This window comes from Dicentrarchus labrax, unplaced genomic scaffold, assembly GCF_905237075.1.
Source record: "Dicentrarchus labrax unplaced genomic scaffold, dlabrax2021, whole genome shotgun sequence".
Lineage (NCBI taxonomy): Eukaryota > Metazoa > Chordata > Actinopteri > Moronidae > Dicentrarchus > Dicentrarchus labrax.
The window spans coordinates 29,113,630-29,129,731 of NW_026136720.1; the positions used below are offsets into that span (position 1 = coordinate 29,113,630).

At 40.6% G+C, this 16,102-nt stretch overlaps 1 protein-coding gene across 1 annotated transcript in view; it reads right to left on the minus strand.

Moving 5' to 3' along the window:
• znrf1 (zinc and ring finger 1) overlaps window positions 1-16,102 on the minus strand; it is a 59,872-nt gene that overhangs the window by 13,209 nt on the left and 30,561 nt on the right. Inside the window, exon 2 of the mRNA XM_051383348.1 lies at window positions 10,076-10,171. Coding sequence (XP_051239308.1) covers window positions 10,076-10,171 — 96 coding nt within the window. The remainder of the gene's footprint in view (window positions 1-10,075; window positions 10,172-16,102) is intronic.

A 16,102-nucleotide genomic window follows, 5' to 3' on the forward strand; every position in this document is an offset into this window, starting at 1 on the left:
TGCCCTCAAGTGCCCTCTTGGGAGCCAAAACGTGTGCTAAACTGCCCTCAAGTGCCCTCTTGGGAGCAAAAACGTGTGCTAAACTGCCCTCAAGTGCCCTCTTGGGAGCCAAAACGTGTGCTAAACTGCCCTCAAGTGCCCTCTTGGGAGCCAAAACATGTGCTAAACTGCCCTCAAGTGCCCTCTTGGGAGCCAAAATGCGTGCTACAGTGCCCCCTTGGGAACCAAAACGTGTGCTAAACTGCCCTCAAGTGCCCCCTTGGGAGCCAAAACGTGTGCTAAACTGCCCTCAAGTGCCCTCTTGGGAGCCAAAACGTGTGCTAAACTGCCCTCAAGTGCCCTCTTGGGAGCCATAACACGTGTTAAAGTTCCCCTTGGGAGCCAAAGCGCATGCTAAAGTGCCCCCTTGGGAGCCAAAACGTGTGCTAAACTGCCCTCAAGTGCCATCTTGGGAGCCAAAACGCATGCTAAAATGCCCTCAAGTGCCCCCTTGGGAGCCAAAACGTGTGCTAAACTGCCCTCAAGTGCCCTCTTGGGAGCCAAAACGTGTGCTAAACTGCCCTCAAGTGCCCTCTTGGGAGCCATAACACGTGTTAAAGTTCCCCCTTGGGAGCCAAAGCGCATGCTAAAGTGCCCCCTTGGGAGCCAAAACGCATGCTAAAATGCCCTCAAGTGCCCTTTTGGGAGCCAAAACGCGTGCTAAAATGCCCTTTTGGGAGCCAAAACGCATGCTAAAGTGCCCCCTTGGGAGCCAAAATGTGTGCTAAACTGCCCTCAAGTGTCCTCCACTTCAATCTAACAATCAGGGGCGATGCAACCTCTGTGAGTGTCGAGTGTCGAGATGGAAATGCCAGAAATGTGATGTATTCCTGTGTATGAATGCAAAGCAGGAATGCTTTGCAGCATACCATCAGAAATGAGTGGCCAAAGGCAAAATAAGTGCTGTTGCACCCCTGACCAAAATCATTAGTGCAGTTGCACAACAGGTCAAAACCCATTTGTGCTGTTGCATGACCACCAAAAAATATTTGTGAGTGAGAAATATTGGTCAAGAAATTCCCCCTAATGTGACTTGTTCTGAATGTTGTTCTTTTATTATGAACAGACGTCTCAACCGTTTGGTAGAGGACTGTATCTGAAATACTGTAGGGTCTAATTTAAGAAAAACTATTGATTGTTGTTATTGTTATCATAATTGAATAAAAAATGCAAAGAAATAATTTTTCCTTTGCTTTTTTCTTGGTGCGTACCTTAAAATGTTTCGATATCGATTCAGTAATAAGTAGAATTACACAAATAATTAATTAGAGTACCTGTTGATAATTTTAAAATAATTGCCGACTTCAACGACTCCAAAACCGCTTTCTTTACCTCTGTGTACAGCTTCGGGACGGCGACTTCCACCATGTGTTTGCGTGTTGGTATGGCGTATCGTGGTTCAAGTGTGTATACCATTTTCTTAAAACCCCCGTTTTCCACGACAATGTACGGTCGTAGGTCTTTATATATGAAGGCGGCCACAGACTCCATTATCTTCTGTGCGCGGGCAGAGTTTGGCGGCAGTTTGCAAAGGAAGGATCTGTCGAGTTGTGTCTGTTTTGAATCCACAGGTTTAGCCGCGGGTTGCTGCAGAGCATCTGCATGGTGTCAGCTTAAGTGGTTGCGCAAAATTGTTGTGTTATTGCAGTATTTTAGTACTGCCTGGCACAGCTTACACACTACCTTACTTTTGTCTATTTCCTGTGTTCCGGGTTTACACTGGAATCCAAAAAGTCCTCAGTCTCTATTGCACGAACATATATAGACCGGCTTAAACTCATTTCATTGCTGACCAACAAGGAGGTATCTAAGACCACAAAGGCTGTTCACAAATAATGTTCTGGAATAAGGGTTCCCGCTCTTTTTAAGAAATCATTTTGAGGACCTCCAGGAGTTTTTTTGACAATACAGAACAGCACTTGCTCACAAGCAGCCATGTAATTTACCGCTAGTATTTACACATTTAACTCCAGTTTTAGTCCTCTTTTTTTAATGATGAAGGGTTCTTGATGAATTGATGAGTGAGGTTCATTACAGGTAAGTGGCTCGTTCTCATTACATTTTTCTGCAGCATCTCCGTTGATTTGACTACAGTTTACTACAGTTTTCCTCTGACCCAAGCTTACGTAGGCAATCTGAATTAGGGGCTACAATATAATTTACTAGATTATTTCCCAAATATTTGGTAATTTAAATCAATTCCCAGATGTTTCCAGGAGTGGGAAACAAGTATCTATATATCCAGATTTTCAAGATTTTCCAGGATGTGTGGGATCCCTGTAGAATAAAAACCCCTCCATTTCTAGAAGAATTCATAGTAAACATGTACCTTTTTGAGGACCTTTTTGAGCAAGAGGTGTCTGTGTTTTGCCAATCATTTTGGAACTGAGGTTAAGGAAACCTTGTGATTGTTTTCTTTGACAAAGGGATCTAAAGCAGCACCTGAAAAAAACTGCTTCCAATAAAAAAGGCATAAAACATTGTGCAAATTAAAGTCTTAAGTACAGCAATACTCAAGTAAAGTGACAGGATTTAAGTGCAGCACTCGAATAAATGCACTTTACATACCTCAGCTGGATAAAGGTTCAATCAGTGTTGCACTGCCACAGAGGGAGGCCACATTAACATTTATTATTATTAAAATGTCATACATTACTGCCTTGATAGCAAAAAAAATCCAGTTTTTAGGATCTGCCAGAATGATAGTGGACACTTGTTCCCTATCTGTAAAATAAAACATAAATGCTGTCCAAAAAGATTATTCAAAAAAAGTTACAGAGAAACGCTGATTGAATAAGAATCTTAAATCCAGATAGATAGATAGATAGATAGATAGATAAGGAGAGGGGGGTAGACTGTAAGATAAAATGAAAGACAGGAGACATATGCTCTGACTGCAAATCAGCTTAGTTCCTCAACAAACTCCCATAACCCCACTCGCCTCCTCCCTCTCTCTATATCTCTCTCATCTTCTGACCCCCCTTTATTCCATTGTTCACTGTAGCACATTCCTCCATCCCTCCATCCTCCATCACCCCCCACTGAAAACACCCAGCATCTCTCCGACAGAGTGCTCCAGATTAAATCGCAGGAATCTGCATGCACTGTCGGATAACAATACGGCAGCTCTACTCCTCCTCTTCCTCTTCCTAAAATATCCTTAGCATACAAATCCAACCAGGAAACACTCAGAGATTAATCAACTCCCAATAAGTCTGCACAGTCCTTTAAGAGACACGATTGTCCCCGTCTGACGGTGAAGGCAGGGTGTATTAAATCTAAAGTCAACATCTGACCCCGGCTTTAATAATCAAGCAAAGAGGGTTGTTCAATATTGTTTCCTTCACCTGTGAAATGTTTAAAAAATGAGGTCATCTGGATAAAGTTAGAGCCCTAACTCATCATAGTCTTGCCTCAGCCAAAACTCTCTGCATCGATTGCAGCACGAAATGCAGCTGCGAGGCTTTTAACTGGATCAGATAGGAGCGTATCGCCACTGTTCCAGCTAACCTCCACTGACTCCCAATGAACTTCAGAGCTGATTATATGATTTTATTGTAGATTTATGACCACTTTCATGATCTTGAAGCTACATTAGTGAGCTTTTAACCCCTCATGCACCAGCACATGACCCGGTATCCAGTTTCCTGGAGCTGAAACTGGGTCATTGCAGTACAACATACTGTAACTATATTAAAGAGAAACTACCTGTTCATATGGGTATTTAGTAGTGTTTTTGATTGATTTAGGTCCAAATCTTGACATTTTAGTGCAAAGTATTTGAATTTTACATATTGTGCTATAAATATTAAGAGTGACCGCCCTCTACTGGTTAAAACCCAGCTATTGCAATTGAATTTCGCTATTGCCTGATCTGGAAGCCTATGTGGTGCCAGCTTTCGTCACCAACCTATGAAAACTCTCCCGACTCTGCAAACTGTGGCCTGCTACGTAGCTGTAGCCCGACACTCCCTCACACACACTGGAGAGTTAGCTTCTTCGAGCCGCTAGCTTAGCATACATTGCAACACAGGTACAACACAGAAACTTTTACAAACTGTCGTAACTGTGGTTCTAGTTACTCTCTGTCTCTCTGATTCCCCGATCAGCAGGACAACATTTCTCTGTCTTATAGAGCTGTTATAATTCACTGCTGAAAAATAAATCTGTTTTATCACGTGAAAATGCTGGTTGGTTACAATAGGGTTAAGGGACCTTTGTCGTATTGGTTACAATAATAAACATGTGGCTAGGGTTATTGAACAAACATTGACATATTATCACCTTATAAAGTTATGTCGATTGTGTGAGCAAACAGTTTACAGATCCAGCAAATGAAGAGTAACATTATAGTAACATTCATTTATAGTTGTTTCTGACTTCCTCTGGCTTTTTAGCAGCTAAACTTTCCACTATGTTCACCAGCTAGTGGCTCACTTTATCTGTGTCACTCTACTGGTACGGGACAGGTAGTGTAAGGAGAATTTGTCAGAGCAGAACTGTCAGAAAACTGCGATAAGCTGCTGTTTGAAGTGTAAAGGGAAAAATTGGAATTGTCTGCAACCTCTGGGGAGCATGAACATGCTCAATAAGTTTAATAGCATGCTGTCAGTTAGATTTTACTATTTCTTGGGCACAAATAGATTTTTTAGCTTTCGGAAGGTACTTGAGCGAAGGACAGGAGGACACCAAAGTCATTAGGGTTTATCCTCTGGGAATCATGAATTAACCCTAAATGTCATAGCAATTTGGCAGTACTTGCCAAGATATCTTTCTCTGGACCGAAGTGTTGGGCGAATAAATGGACAGACGGATGAACTGACTGACAGTTACATCCTTAGGATATAATCTGAAAAATGGGGTGGGGTATATGTAAAACTCTCTGCTCTTAGGTCGTGCAGCCTTTCCCGCGTCTCTCAATCACCAACTGTCTCCTTTCCTTTCCCCGGTTTCCCTCTTGACTTTCAGCTGTCTCTCCTGGCTGCTGGCTTGCCAACAGACATTTGGCATCCAACACCTTCACATCAATTATGAGTTAGAGGAGTCGCTCTTTGCTCCTCTGAATCACAGCACTCAATTCCCTCTTTCTTGTCTCTTTCTGTGTCCTCCGATGACCTGAGCTGCAAGAGGCTCCACGTCTCCACTTTTCTCTGTACCTTTTCTCTCTCACACACACACACACACACACTCTATCTGGCTCCCTGCGTCTCCATACCACCCCCCTGACATCTATGTGTGCATGTGGCCCCCACTTCCTCTCTGTGCGAGGGGCTATATTTAGTGAGAGGCATTAAAATATCATCATGCAAAGTCAAGCCCAGAAAAGATCTGGTGGTCAGCTCACGTGGACTCAGTGTGCTACCTATAACCCTCACCTGCTTCACACAAACTCATGCACACACAGTGCAGGCAAGTGGGCGAGCACAGAGACACACATAACACACTTGGTTCGTGTGTTTTAATTTGATTTAGTACATTTAGATTTATACAAGAAATTAAAGCTGTCAGAGAAAGTGAAAATGGGGCATTTAGTGTCACATTTATTATAAGTTATTTCACCTAGTTGTTACTGGTATGCAGTGCAAATGTCAGAAGAGTCTCTCAGTGTCTGCAGCCTTAGTAAATGTGCTTTTTTAACCATACCACACCTTAAGGATAGATATGACAATAAAAATGTGAAAAAATAAAAAACCTACTATAATCTCATACTATACCTTTTCTCTTGTAACATAAAGATACAATATGTAACATATCCACATTAAAATGTCTATAAACTCTAGCTCTATGTTCTATATGCAGTTGAGTTGTGTACTTCCATTATCCCAATTGTTTCCAACAATGTTCAAACTCAGACAAATCTGTCTTTTTATTCAGATAACGCTGCCTTTCACTGGTCGCCTGTCAACGCCTGAGTCAGCGTTGTGGTTGTCTGCCAGAATCCATAAATTGACTTTTTATCACATTTCAAGCAAAAAATTTTTGATTCACTCTTGATTCAGATCTTGGTGGTTTTTAACTATACATTTTAACCAGATGACATCTGGATCTTTAGTTACTAGGATAATCTAACATTATCTGCAGCTCAGCTCACAGCCCATGGAATGTCCTTTGTCCACCAAACAGCGTCAGAGAAACACTGATTCTTAAGGTGAAACGGCTTTATTAAGGGTCTTTACCAGTTTTTTGTAAAATGTATTAAAAATCTATGACAACTTTGTTCCAGTGAAAATACAATAAGTATGAGTTTGATGACGTATGGCTCGACATTTTGCGCAGGGGCCTGCTATGAAACTACAATGATGGGTCAAATTTAGGAGAAGTTGCGAGGTCACACAGAATTCATGAGGATTGGTTGAATGTTTGCAAATTATTAATCTTTTTGTTTGTATGCATCTCAGTTTTAACTTCATCTCCACACGGTAATGACATTTCTAGGCTGACAGAAGGACAGAAATAGATGTAAAAGCTTTTTGTATGAACATAAACTATACTAAATGTGAAGATAATGGGTTAAAACAGGAAAAACACCATTGTGACTCCTTAACATTACACCGCATTAACATGTGCAGCAGACAGGCAGTGCATATACGCAGATGACTTGGTGCTAATAATTACATATTGAGAAAAGTGACTGTTGGATTAAACTCCCGCAAAGTCAGTGTGGTCCTCCTTTAAGAGTCTGATTGTGTTCCTGCATCTATTGTACAGTAAATGTGTGCATGTGTAATGACCTTGCTCAGAGATGTGCTGATGTGCCACAGCCGGTAGGCCCAGGTGATTGACAATAGACCCCTGAGCATGCTGGGAAACGAGATAAGCTGCAGCTCGGCCCGTTTTGTGGGTCTCAGAAACCCAAGAGAACAGAGAGAGAGGGAGGGAGGGACAGAGAGGGAGGGGGAAAAAAGTGAAATTACAGAGAGATTACACAGCGGGAACAGAGCCGGACAGACAGACAGACAGACAGACTCACAGAGGAGAGAGGGACAGAGGGAGAACGAAAGAGAGTAATTTGCTGGAAATAAAGAGTGACAGGACAGACAGAGCTGTATAAAAAAAAGAGAGGAATTATGGGAGTCTTTCTCCTTTTACCCTTTCTCCTCTCGACCGTTATCAGCCATCAGGGTACTCCATCACTCTGGATCCCATCTTCCTTAAGACAGTTTCACTCTCCTCTCTCTGTCTCTGTCACTCAATCTTCTTTCCTCTCACAGTCTGAATTCAGCTGCAGGCTCGAAACTTGCATTATTTTTTACTGCCCTGGCCTTGTGGGCCTTGTTGACTGCTATTTGTGGAGCTGTAAAAACGACTTCCCTCCTCTGCCTCCCTCTAACAACTTTACATGATTTCGTCTGCGTGGTTACATTATCATTATCATCACAAACACGACAACACCGTCCCTGCTACGCACACAAACGCAGACTTCTACAAGGTGACCTTCAGGCTCCAGATCAGACGTACATGTGCACAGTCTTGAGTCAAACAAGTTAACTGTCAGTCAACGAGTTGCTAGGGGCAATGAACAGACATGGCTTCTGTCAATCATGTGTCTCCAAGCAACCAGGAGTGGCAGCCCAGGCCATAATTAAAAGAGCAGCCTGCTGCAGGAAATAAACAGTAGACTGGAAGGTAGACAGTGTGTCTGCAGCACCGTTACTGACTCCTTTTTTGTGCTCTTTATGTACATTTTTATTTCATCCATAAACAGCCCTGAGTCTCACTGTGGACACAGAGTAACAATAAACATGAATGATGTTAAAACCTCTGGGGAAAGTCAGCAACAGCTTGCATCATCCCTTCAAGTCTTGTGGTGCACTTGGCTTATAAAAATGTGCATTTTGAGATGGACTGCAACAAAAAACAGCACATACCTCAGTATTATACAGAATATGAATATTTCTCACTGTACAAGTTGCATATTGGACCAGGATTGACTTCCAAACTATTTGTGATGTCACAAATTATGCTAGTACGCCCGCTGCTTAAAATCAAGCCTACAATTTTAACATCAAGTTGTGTTTGATGGTAAATTGATGGAAACAGTGATCCAGTCATGTATCCAGTGATCCCAATCATTTTGGCATTTTGTCACTCATTAGTTGGTTGACCAATTTCCCAAATTCCCAAAAGTTTGCTGTGTTCCTGTAGGATTCACTACAACTAACAGCAGGTATCATTCCCCCAAAACATGAAACACACTAAGGAGATTAGTGGTCATGAAATCGAATCAGTCAACTGATGGTTGAATAACAGAGAGACGGCCAGCATGGAGAGACAGTGAGGGATGAGCTAAAACAACGCTGCACTCCACAGACGATCAATAAAGCAAAATATAGGAGCCTGACATGCCTGGCTGTCACAGCTCTGCACTGTTACACATCCTTGACTTTTTTTTACATCACATGGGAACCGGTGAGACAAAGCTGCGTATTGATCATCAAGGTTATTGATGGTAAACTTTATTTGTATGACGACATACTTAATATACTAGTTTTTTAGGATCTGAAGTAATATGTATTAAAAGCTGAGGGGTCAGCATATTAAAGTTGCTTTTTTTGGCAGTCATCCCATCTGATTAATTTGTAAAATTATATTGAATAAAATGTAAAAGGTTAGAGAGATGCAAGTGCCATAAATTCTTATGTGGAATTTGCAATGATTTGCTTAGTTAAGTTAACTGTGCAGTGTAAAGAAGACGCCTGGAAACCCGCATTGCACTATTCATGTATTCAGATCTAGTTTCTTTAGATGTCCGACACTACTGATGCTACCAGTCCAGTTATTTTATTTATTCAAATCAGTAATGTAGAACTTATCATTTATTGTAATGTATTTTTCTATCACTTGTGTTGAATTCCAAGTTCCCTTTCTACTAACCTCAACCGTGTGAAGAAGTTGGTTAAAATGTAATGCCCTTCTTGCAATTAATAGCACTTATTAAAGAGGAAGAGAACTTTGGCTTTTAGCAAAATGGATATTTATTGCAAAGTTTAAAGGTTTTAAGGTTGCTTTCATGCCTGTAGTTTGGTTTGAGTAATAAGACTATGGTAGTTAAAGCGTCAGTAGGTAACTTATAACTTTTTGTCATATTTGCAGAAACGTTCACTATATCCTGATAGTAGAACATGAGACAGATAATCTGTGAAAAAATCTTTTTCCTCTGGCTCATCCTAGTGCTCATAGTGGTATTTACAAAAATCCACCAGGCCGGTAAGAAAACAACCAATCAGAGCTGAGAAAGATATTTGACTGTTGAGTCTTGTTTGTCAAATACCAACACTGGGAATGAGACTTAGCAATCAATATCTTTAAGCCACCAAGCCAAAGTGTCCTTCTATCTTTCTTGGCTCTGATTGGATGTTTTGTTTTCGGGTACGGTGGATTCTTGTAAATGCATTAAGAAGCACTAGCCAGAGGGACCAGATTAACTGTCTCCCATACTACCAAGTTATTTTTATAAAAGTTACCTACTGCAGCTTTAATGCTACCTCTGTCACTATTTGAGTCACTGTACAAACAGTTGTTTGCTGCTCCAGTGGAATGAAACCAAACGCTTAAAAAGCACACAGACATAATTGCCTCAGATGGGACCAGTAACATCTCTTCAAACTAAAGAGAAGATGTCACAGAAATGGTTGATTGACATTAGGGGTCTTCGTAGCCTCAGTTGTATTTTCAAGAGTGACTGAATATGTCAGCTTGTGTAAACTCCTCCTATGAATTTTTATGAATTTCCTCATTTCCCCTCATTCATATTTATCATGTTTTGGTAGGAGTAGCTTGACAACACGCATCAGTCTATAGACCCACCCACCTTGTCATGAATATTTATCGGCACAACAGCAGTGAAACTTGGCACAATATTGGGAAGACCAATAAATATGGAAAAAATACATAATCTCGAAATAGCAGGGCCAAAATCAGTTCATTATGTACTGGCACAACAGTGAGCCTGGCTTTTCCTTCTAAGTACAAGATCTGCAGTATCCTGTCATATAAAGAAAATGTAAATAGAGACACAAACAGCAGCGTTCCTTACCATTGTAGGAGAGGCGAGGCTTGCTTAGACACATGATGAAGTGAACCTCCATTTCGTTGGACGCCACAGACTTGGAGCAGACAGGACACTTGAATCCTAGAAAGAACAGCAGAGAACAGATCAGTGAAGAATTCAAATAAATACACACGTCTGAAATAAACCAGTATCAACTTCATCATGATCTGTATTTGTATAGCACCTTTCACCCAGCTGACAGCTTATAACATTATTGCAAAGCATATTTCAAGGAAGGGTTTTTTTACATGTACATTGAAGAAAAATGTGTTTAAGATTTAAATGGTGATGCACATTTATCATCTAAGGGAATGATATAAAGTCTAAGCGCCCTGATGATAAATTGCCCATTTTTCTTTAGGGCCCCTGGATCCCATCGAATGACAAACCATGACAAACTAGGTGTGGATGCTGTGCCACATGTCGCTGTGATATAAAGCACAGGCTGATTCAGTCCCCTTTGAGTCGCCAACAAAGCGACGCCCATGTCCGACGCTGAAATGCACAGCTTTCATTCTAACTTTGAAAGCAGGTCCACGCTGGCCCTACCAGATGAAAACAACCTGAACAGAAATATTCAAATGTGGTGTGAGGCATTAAATCATTTCACAATTCTAAAAAAAGCTATTGAGCCAGTCACTGGTGGATCCACAGGGCACTTTATCATGTTTTTTTGAACATGATAAAGTGCCCTCTACAGTGGCCCAGTGTGCAAGAAAACATGATGAAGTGCCATCTAGAGTGCCCTTCCAGTGGAGAAAATGCAGTGCAGTGCCGTATGGGCTGCCCTACATGCTAGAAAAGTAGTTGGCTTCTACATTAACGCATTAATGTCCACAGTGGAATTTTATCATTTTCTTTACAGCACTTGAAGTACTTGCAGAGTATGAGGCTACAGCTACTCGTAACATTCTTGGTTTAGCTGTCATTAGCTTGTTGGATTTTCCAGACAAACACCTCTAGAACAAAAGGTTAGGGATTTCAGATTTTCATCATTTTTGATACACACATATTCTGGATTGTAACAATATAGATTCAAAAAGAAACAGGGTCATAGGCTCCTGTCTTTATCTATATTTCCCCTACTAGCCTGGTGTGGCTGCGTGTTTTGATAAAGGCAGGTTTTAATTAGACGCCTGGTCTGGATTTTATATAAGTTCTTTGATTTGTAACCAATCAATGCCACTTGCAATTGCATTCCTTGACTCTGTAACTCTCATTGGAACCTGGACTTGATTTGAACTCGAACCACCTTGGACTCGGACGTGACTTGGACTCGAATCTGTTTGGACTCGACCTTGACTTTGACTCTAACCTCTTTGGACTTGGAGATGCACCTCTTTGGACTAGTCCTAGTCTTGGCCTCAGCAAAATATACTTGACTGCAGCACTGCTGCGTGGTTCTTATTGTAACCATGAAGACAAAGAACTTATTTTAACCGAAACCATGATCTTCGCTGACCTACACCAAACCAAGTCACCTTTGCCTCATCATAAAACAGACGAATGACATCATCCTGTCAATAGGGGCATCAAATCATAAAACTCCTCTATGTGTGGTTCTAGAGGGCATGGACAAACACTGCCCACTTTTATCCTCTCTCTGACATTTTCACACACTACCTCTCTTGCTTTGTGTCATAACGTTGGAGCTATCTCAGTAGCCCCCTCCTGCGCTGTTTGGATGGGACCCATTAGGCCTAACTGTATTAGTTTAACACATAAGAGATAATAAGATCATCCACTGGGCCACATGAGCCGAGTTTGCACACAGCGGAAAACAGACATGACTGCTCTGTAATAAAGGAGACTTCTCATGAAAACAGCAGCAATCCTTCACTGTAAACACAAGTCCAGTATCACTTAGATTTTAATATGTTTTAGCTTCTGGCTTTTGTTATATGATTACTTAAAGAACAGACATACAATATTACAAACACTTATACTGTACATAATGATGTGTGTCTGATATTGTTTTAGCAAAAACCACATTAAAATACTTAAACAGTAATCTCCTCCTTGTACCTTCAAAAAAACCTCCAGAATCTCTGAACACGCAAATGTTGTTCATTTTTAAGGTTTTCCTGCTGGACACAAGATGTCTCCTCCTTCACTGTAAAGTCCTCTATCAGTGGATGTGCACTGGTGGCTTCAAGTTTCTACATCACACTGTACAAGTTGATACTGGACCAGGACTGACTTCCTTACTATTAAAATCAGATGTTCAATGAGCACAGAGAAACTTTCCACTTTCAGCAGATGAATGTGAAAACATCCTTCTAGTGTCAAACTCTGCACAGACAGAGATCTTAAAAGAGATCTTATATGTGCTACAATCCTGTGGTGGTACGATGAGATTTACATATAAATAACCAGCAGCATTATTAAAACTGTAGATTTTACTGTAAAGAAACATTTTTTTTTACAGCATACTGACAGTATTAGATAATGCTATTTCTATTGGTTTGTTTTTATTTTGTCTTTACATATAAACTCAGAACAACTTGTCAGATTTTGGACCACATACCTCAAAACTATAAGTGTGATAAAAAAAAGGTGGGCAATGTGAGTCCAGTATGCCTGTCCCTTCATTGTGCATTGGGATTTTATAAATGAACTATGAGCAGGACACACATCAAGCAATTTGTATAAAGAGACATAATCTTTGTGAAATTGTGAAATTTGTAACTATTATGAGACATTTTGTAGATTAAAGGATTAAAATATTAGTTGGTGTTTGTTATTTTTCTACTTCACCTAAAAAAAAGGGAAAAATGTGTGACTAAGAAATGCTGCACAACACTTTAAAAAAAAGCTTCAAAATCGGAGATTTGGAGGTATCTGACAGTTTGTTAGGTTACGCATACAGACAGTCACTATACACAACCCCCCACCCCCACCCACCTACCCCTCCACATGGCAGCTGACCCACTTTTCCCTTGGCTGCTATTTTCAGATGCTCCATAGGGACGAGCAGAGATGGAGGAAATGAGTGAAAAAGAGGTGCAGAAGGAAGGTGAGAGAGTTCAGGCATTTGAGGAGAAATGAAGGGTTATGATACATGGTCCAGCAGGACTCTAGCTGTGCAGTCAGGGAGGTGTGTGTGCGCGTTTGCCTTCAACTCAGCCAAGCACCACAAATCCTTGAGGACTTTTTATATTCAAGGAGCGCATAAGGTCACATGGGGATAAAAATAAATCATAGGACTGGATCATAAATTAATTATAGTGGTGCCTATGTGAGAGCGTATATGCGTGTGTTGTGAGAGAGCACAAGCGTGTGTGTATTTTGTGCCAGTAATCCTGCACTGTACACCGTACAGGATTTGGTTTATGTCAAATTGGCACATTTCTCTCAAATATTTCTCTTGACTGTCATCACTGTGGACTGCAGGTGATGTCAGTAAACTGCACACAGCACTTTCATGTTCAGCAGCCATGGGATGCTTTATAGCAAATTACACTGAGGAGACTGTGAGTCCAGCTTTTTCTTACTGACAGGTGCTGAGGAGACAGATTTTAAAGGGCCAGTCTGAAGGATTTAGTGTCATCTAGCGGTGAAGTTACAATCACAACAGTTAACGTAAATTCAACCAATCCCTGTCAATTGGTTACAGGACCTTGCAACTTTGTCCACCCACCGCAACTTTTACGCAAATCTGACCAACCATTGTAGTTTCCTCCCGAAAAAAAGTTTAGCTACCAACACCAAACTCACTTCCTTGTTTGTAGCTGTGAAGATGCAGACCGTGCAGACACGTGCAACACAAAATGTCTCACATTTATCCTCCAAACAGTTCAATTGTATTCTCACTGGAACAAGTTGCCCACGATTTTTAATAGATTATTAAAAAAAATCATATCATCATTTTTGCAATTTTCACTTTCCCCCACAATTTAATTTTCTTGCTGCGTCACACCTAGCGCCTACCCCCATGGTTGCCATTGGGATGTAAGAAATGTATCTTACCATGATGCTTTCTTTAACCTAGCCAAGTAGTTCTGATGCCAAAACCTAATTAAAAAGTGAACGTTTGAAAATGTCACCTGACTACTGCTACCATGACAACAAAGGTCCGGTTTATGCCAGGAGAAGGAAAAAACTGATACACAAAAAACACGGAGATATTAAGTCGGCTTTGACTGCCTAAGTGATACATTCTGACTCTACAGGTTGAACATATGTCACGCTAAGTCATCATTTTGAGATAGTAAATCAATGTGTCAAAAGTCAGGGATGCACTAGTGGTTCCGGAGTTAAAAGTGGCATGCTATGAAAATGAGAACATTATTTATTAATTAATAGAGCCTTTTAATGTCCAGTATATTTATGGGATGGGATGAATAACATGTGGTTTACTAGGAAGAGTCCGCACATTTACATCCAAAAACCCCTCCCCCCAGAAAAATCATTAAACGCAAGGAGCACTGCATCAGTCTACAGTGGTATATGTTCACCTTAAGTGTGGAGGGGACGAGGACATAAGTAAATAATGTGATATCCTAACAATAACAAGAGGTCATATATTCAGCTTCAGTGTGACCGGTATAAAGACAATCTGAAAAGGCAACAGGGAAAAGAAAAAAAGAAAATCTTACATAGGCCTTGTCAAAAAGAAATATAATAAGATCTGTATGTTTGAAACTATTACCTCTCCCAGAAGTACCATGTGCATTTTTATCCTAGACATTCATTGGGCAATTTAAGCCTATTGGTGTACAGTAACATCCTGTATATCTGCTTCATGTACCCGAACAAGCACTCAGTCACAACCAGCCATGTGTGAGCCCATCTAACCACCAACAAAGCCAGAACACACAATCAATACAAACACATTCAGCAGCTTTCTCTTCAGGCTGCTGGTCCACAACACAGTGGGGCACAGCTGACAACTGTTGCTTTAGTTTAAACTAACTAACTGAGCAATTTAACATGTTTTAAAACGAGTTATTCTCATCACAGATTTTAGACATAAGTCTTAGACCATAGTCAAACTGTATTAAAACCCAAACTAATGGCAGTGACTGGTTCAAAGATATTTAGCTGTTTACCTTTCTCAGTTTGTTTTCTTGTGTCACCCTTAATTTTCTTGTCATTTCCTCCTTTCTCTCATTATTTCCAGCAGCTTCTGGGAGTTGCACCGCTGTGCTGCCATTCTCTTGCAATGTCTGTGTCAAGTAGGTAAAAAGTTTGCCTCCATACTTATTAGGTGATTCTGTGCATCCTGTGCAGTTCTGGCTGAGATTTTTTTTTCTTTTATAAAACTTTTAAAAACAAACAAAGATACCCCAACCAACATTTTCTGCAGCGGCAGGAATAAAAAAAATGCAACCTGCATCTTTGATTTTTATCCCCCTGTGATTCTATTTTTAAGCTGATCAGCATTTCTTAAAAGCAACCATGGTGATTGTGCCACTTTTGTTTTATACAACTCCAATGTTCCGGAGCCAGTTACACAAAGTTCAAACTTACACCGTGTCTACACAGAAAGGCGTTTTACACTTTAAAGCTAGTTACTTTGAACCCTATTCAGATTTTTATATTCAGAAAATGTTACACACCACACCCATTTAGTGCTAGGGTTACTATTACTTGTACTGCATTTAGATGAGGAATTAATTTACAAACAATAATTCTAATTTTAAAATGCAGAGAAAGCTGCTCATTCATTTCCATTCGTCTTTTGTAGTGGCTGCAGGTGCTGCATATATTTCCTCTTCTGCATTGTAATCACACACTTGAACTAAACTGAATGTTGTGTTATCCTGTTTTTGGCCAGCTCTCTGTGATGTTTTAGTGATTAAAAACATCAGTGAATCAAAGTTGCAGAGAAAAGCAGCACTGTGCTGTGATACAATAATTAACATTCAGCTAGTGGTGGGGATCAAAGCTGGATAATGACTCAAATGCAAAATCAGTTGTTAGGCTTCTAGTTTGGATTTTCCTGTAGCTGGCTCATCACTGGGATGATAGCATCTTTATTAATACATGATTTCTGTCTGGAGGACCACC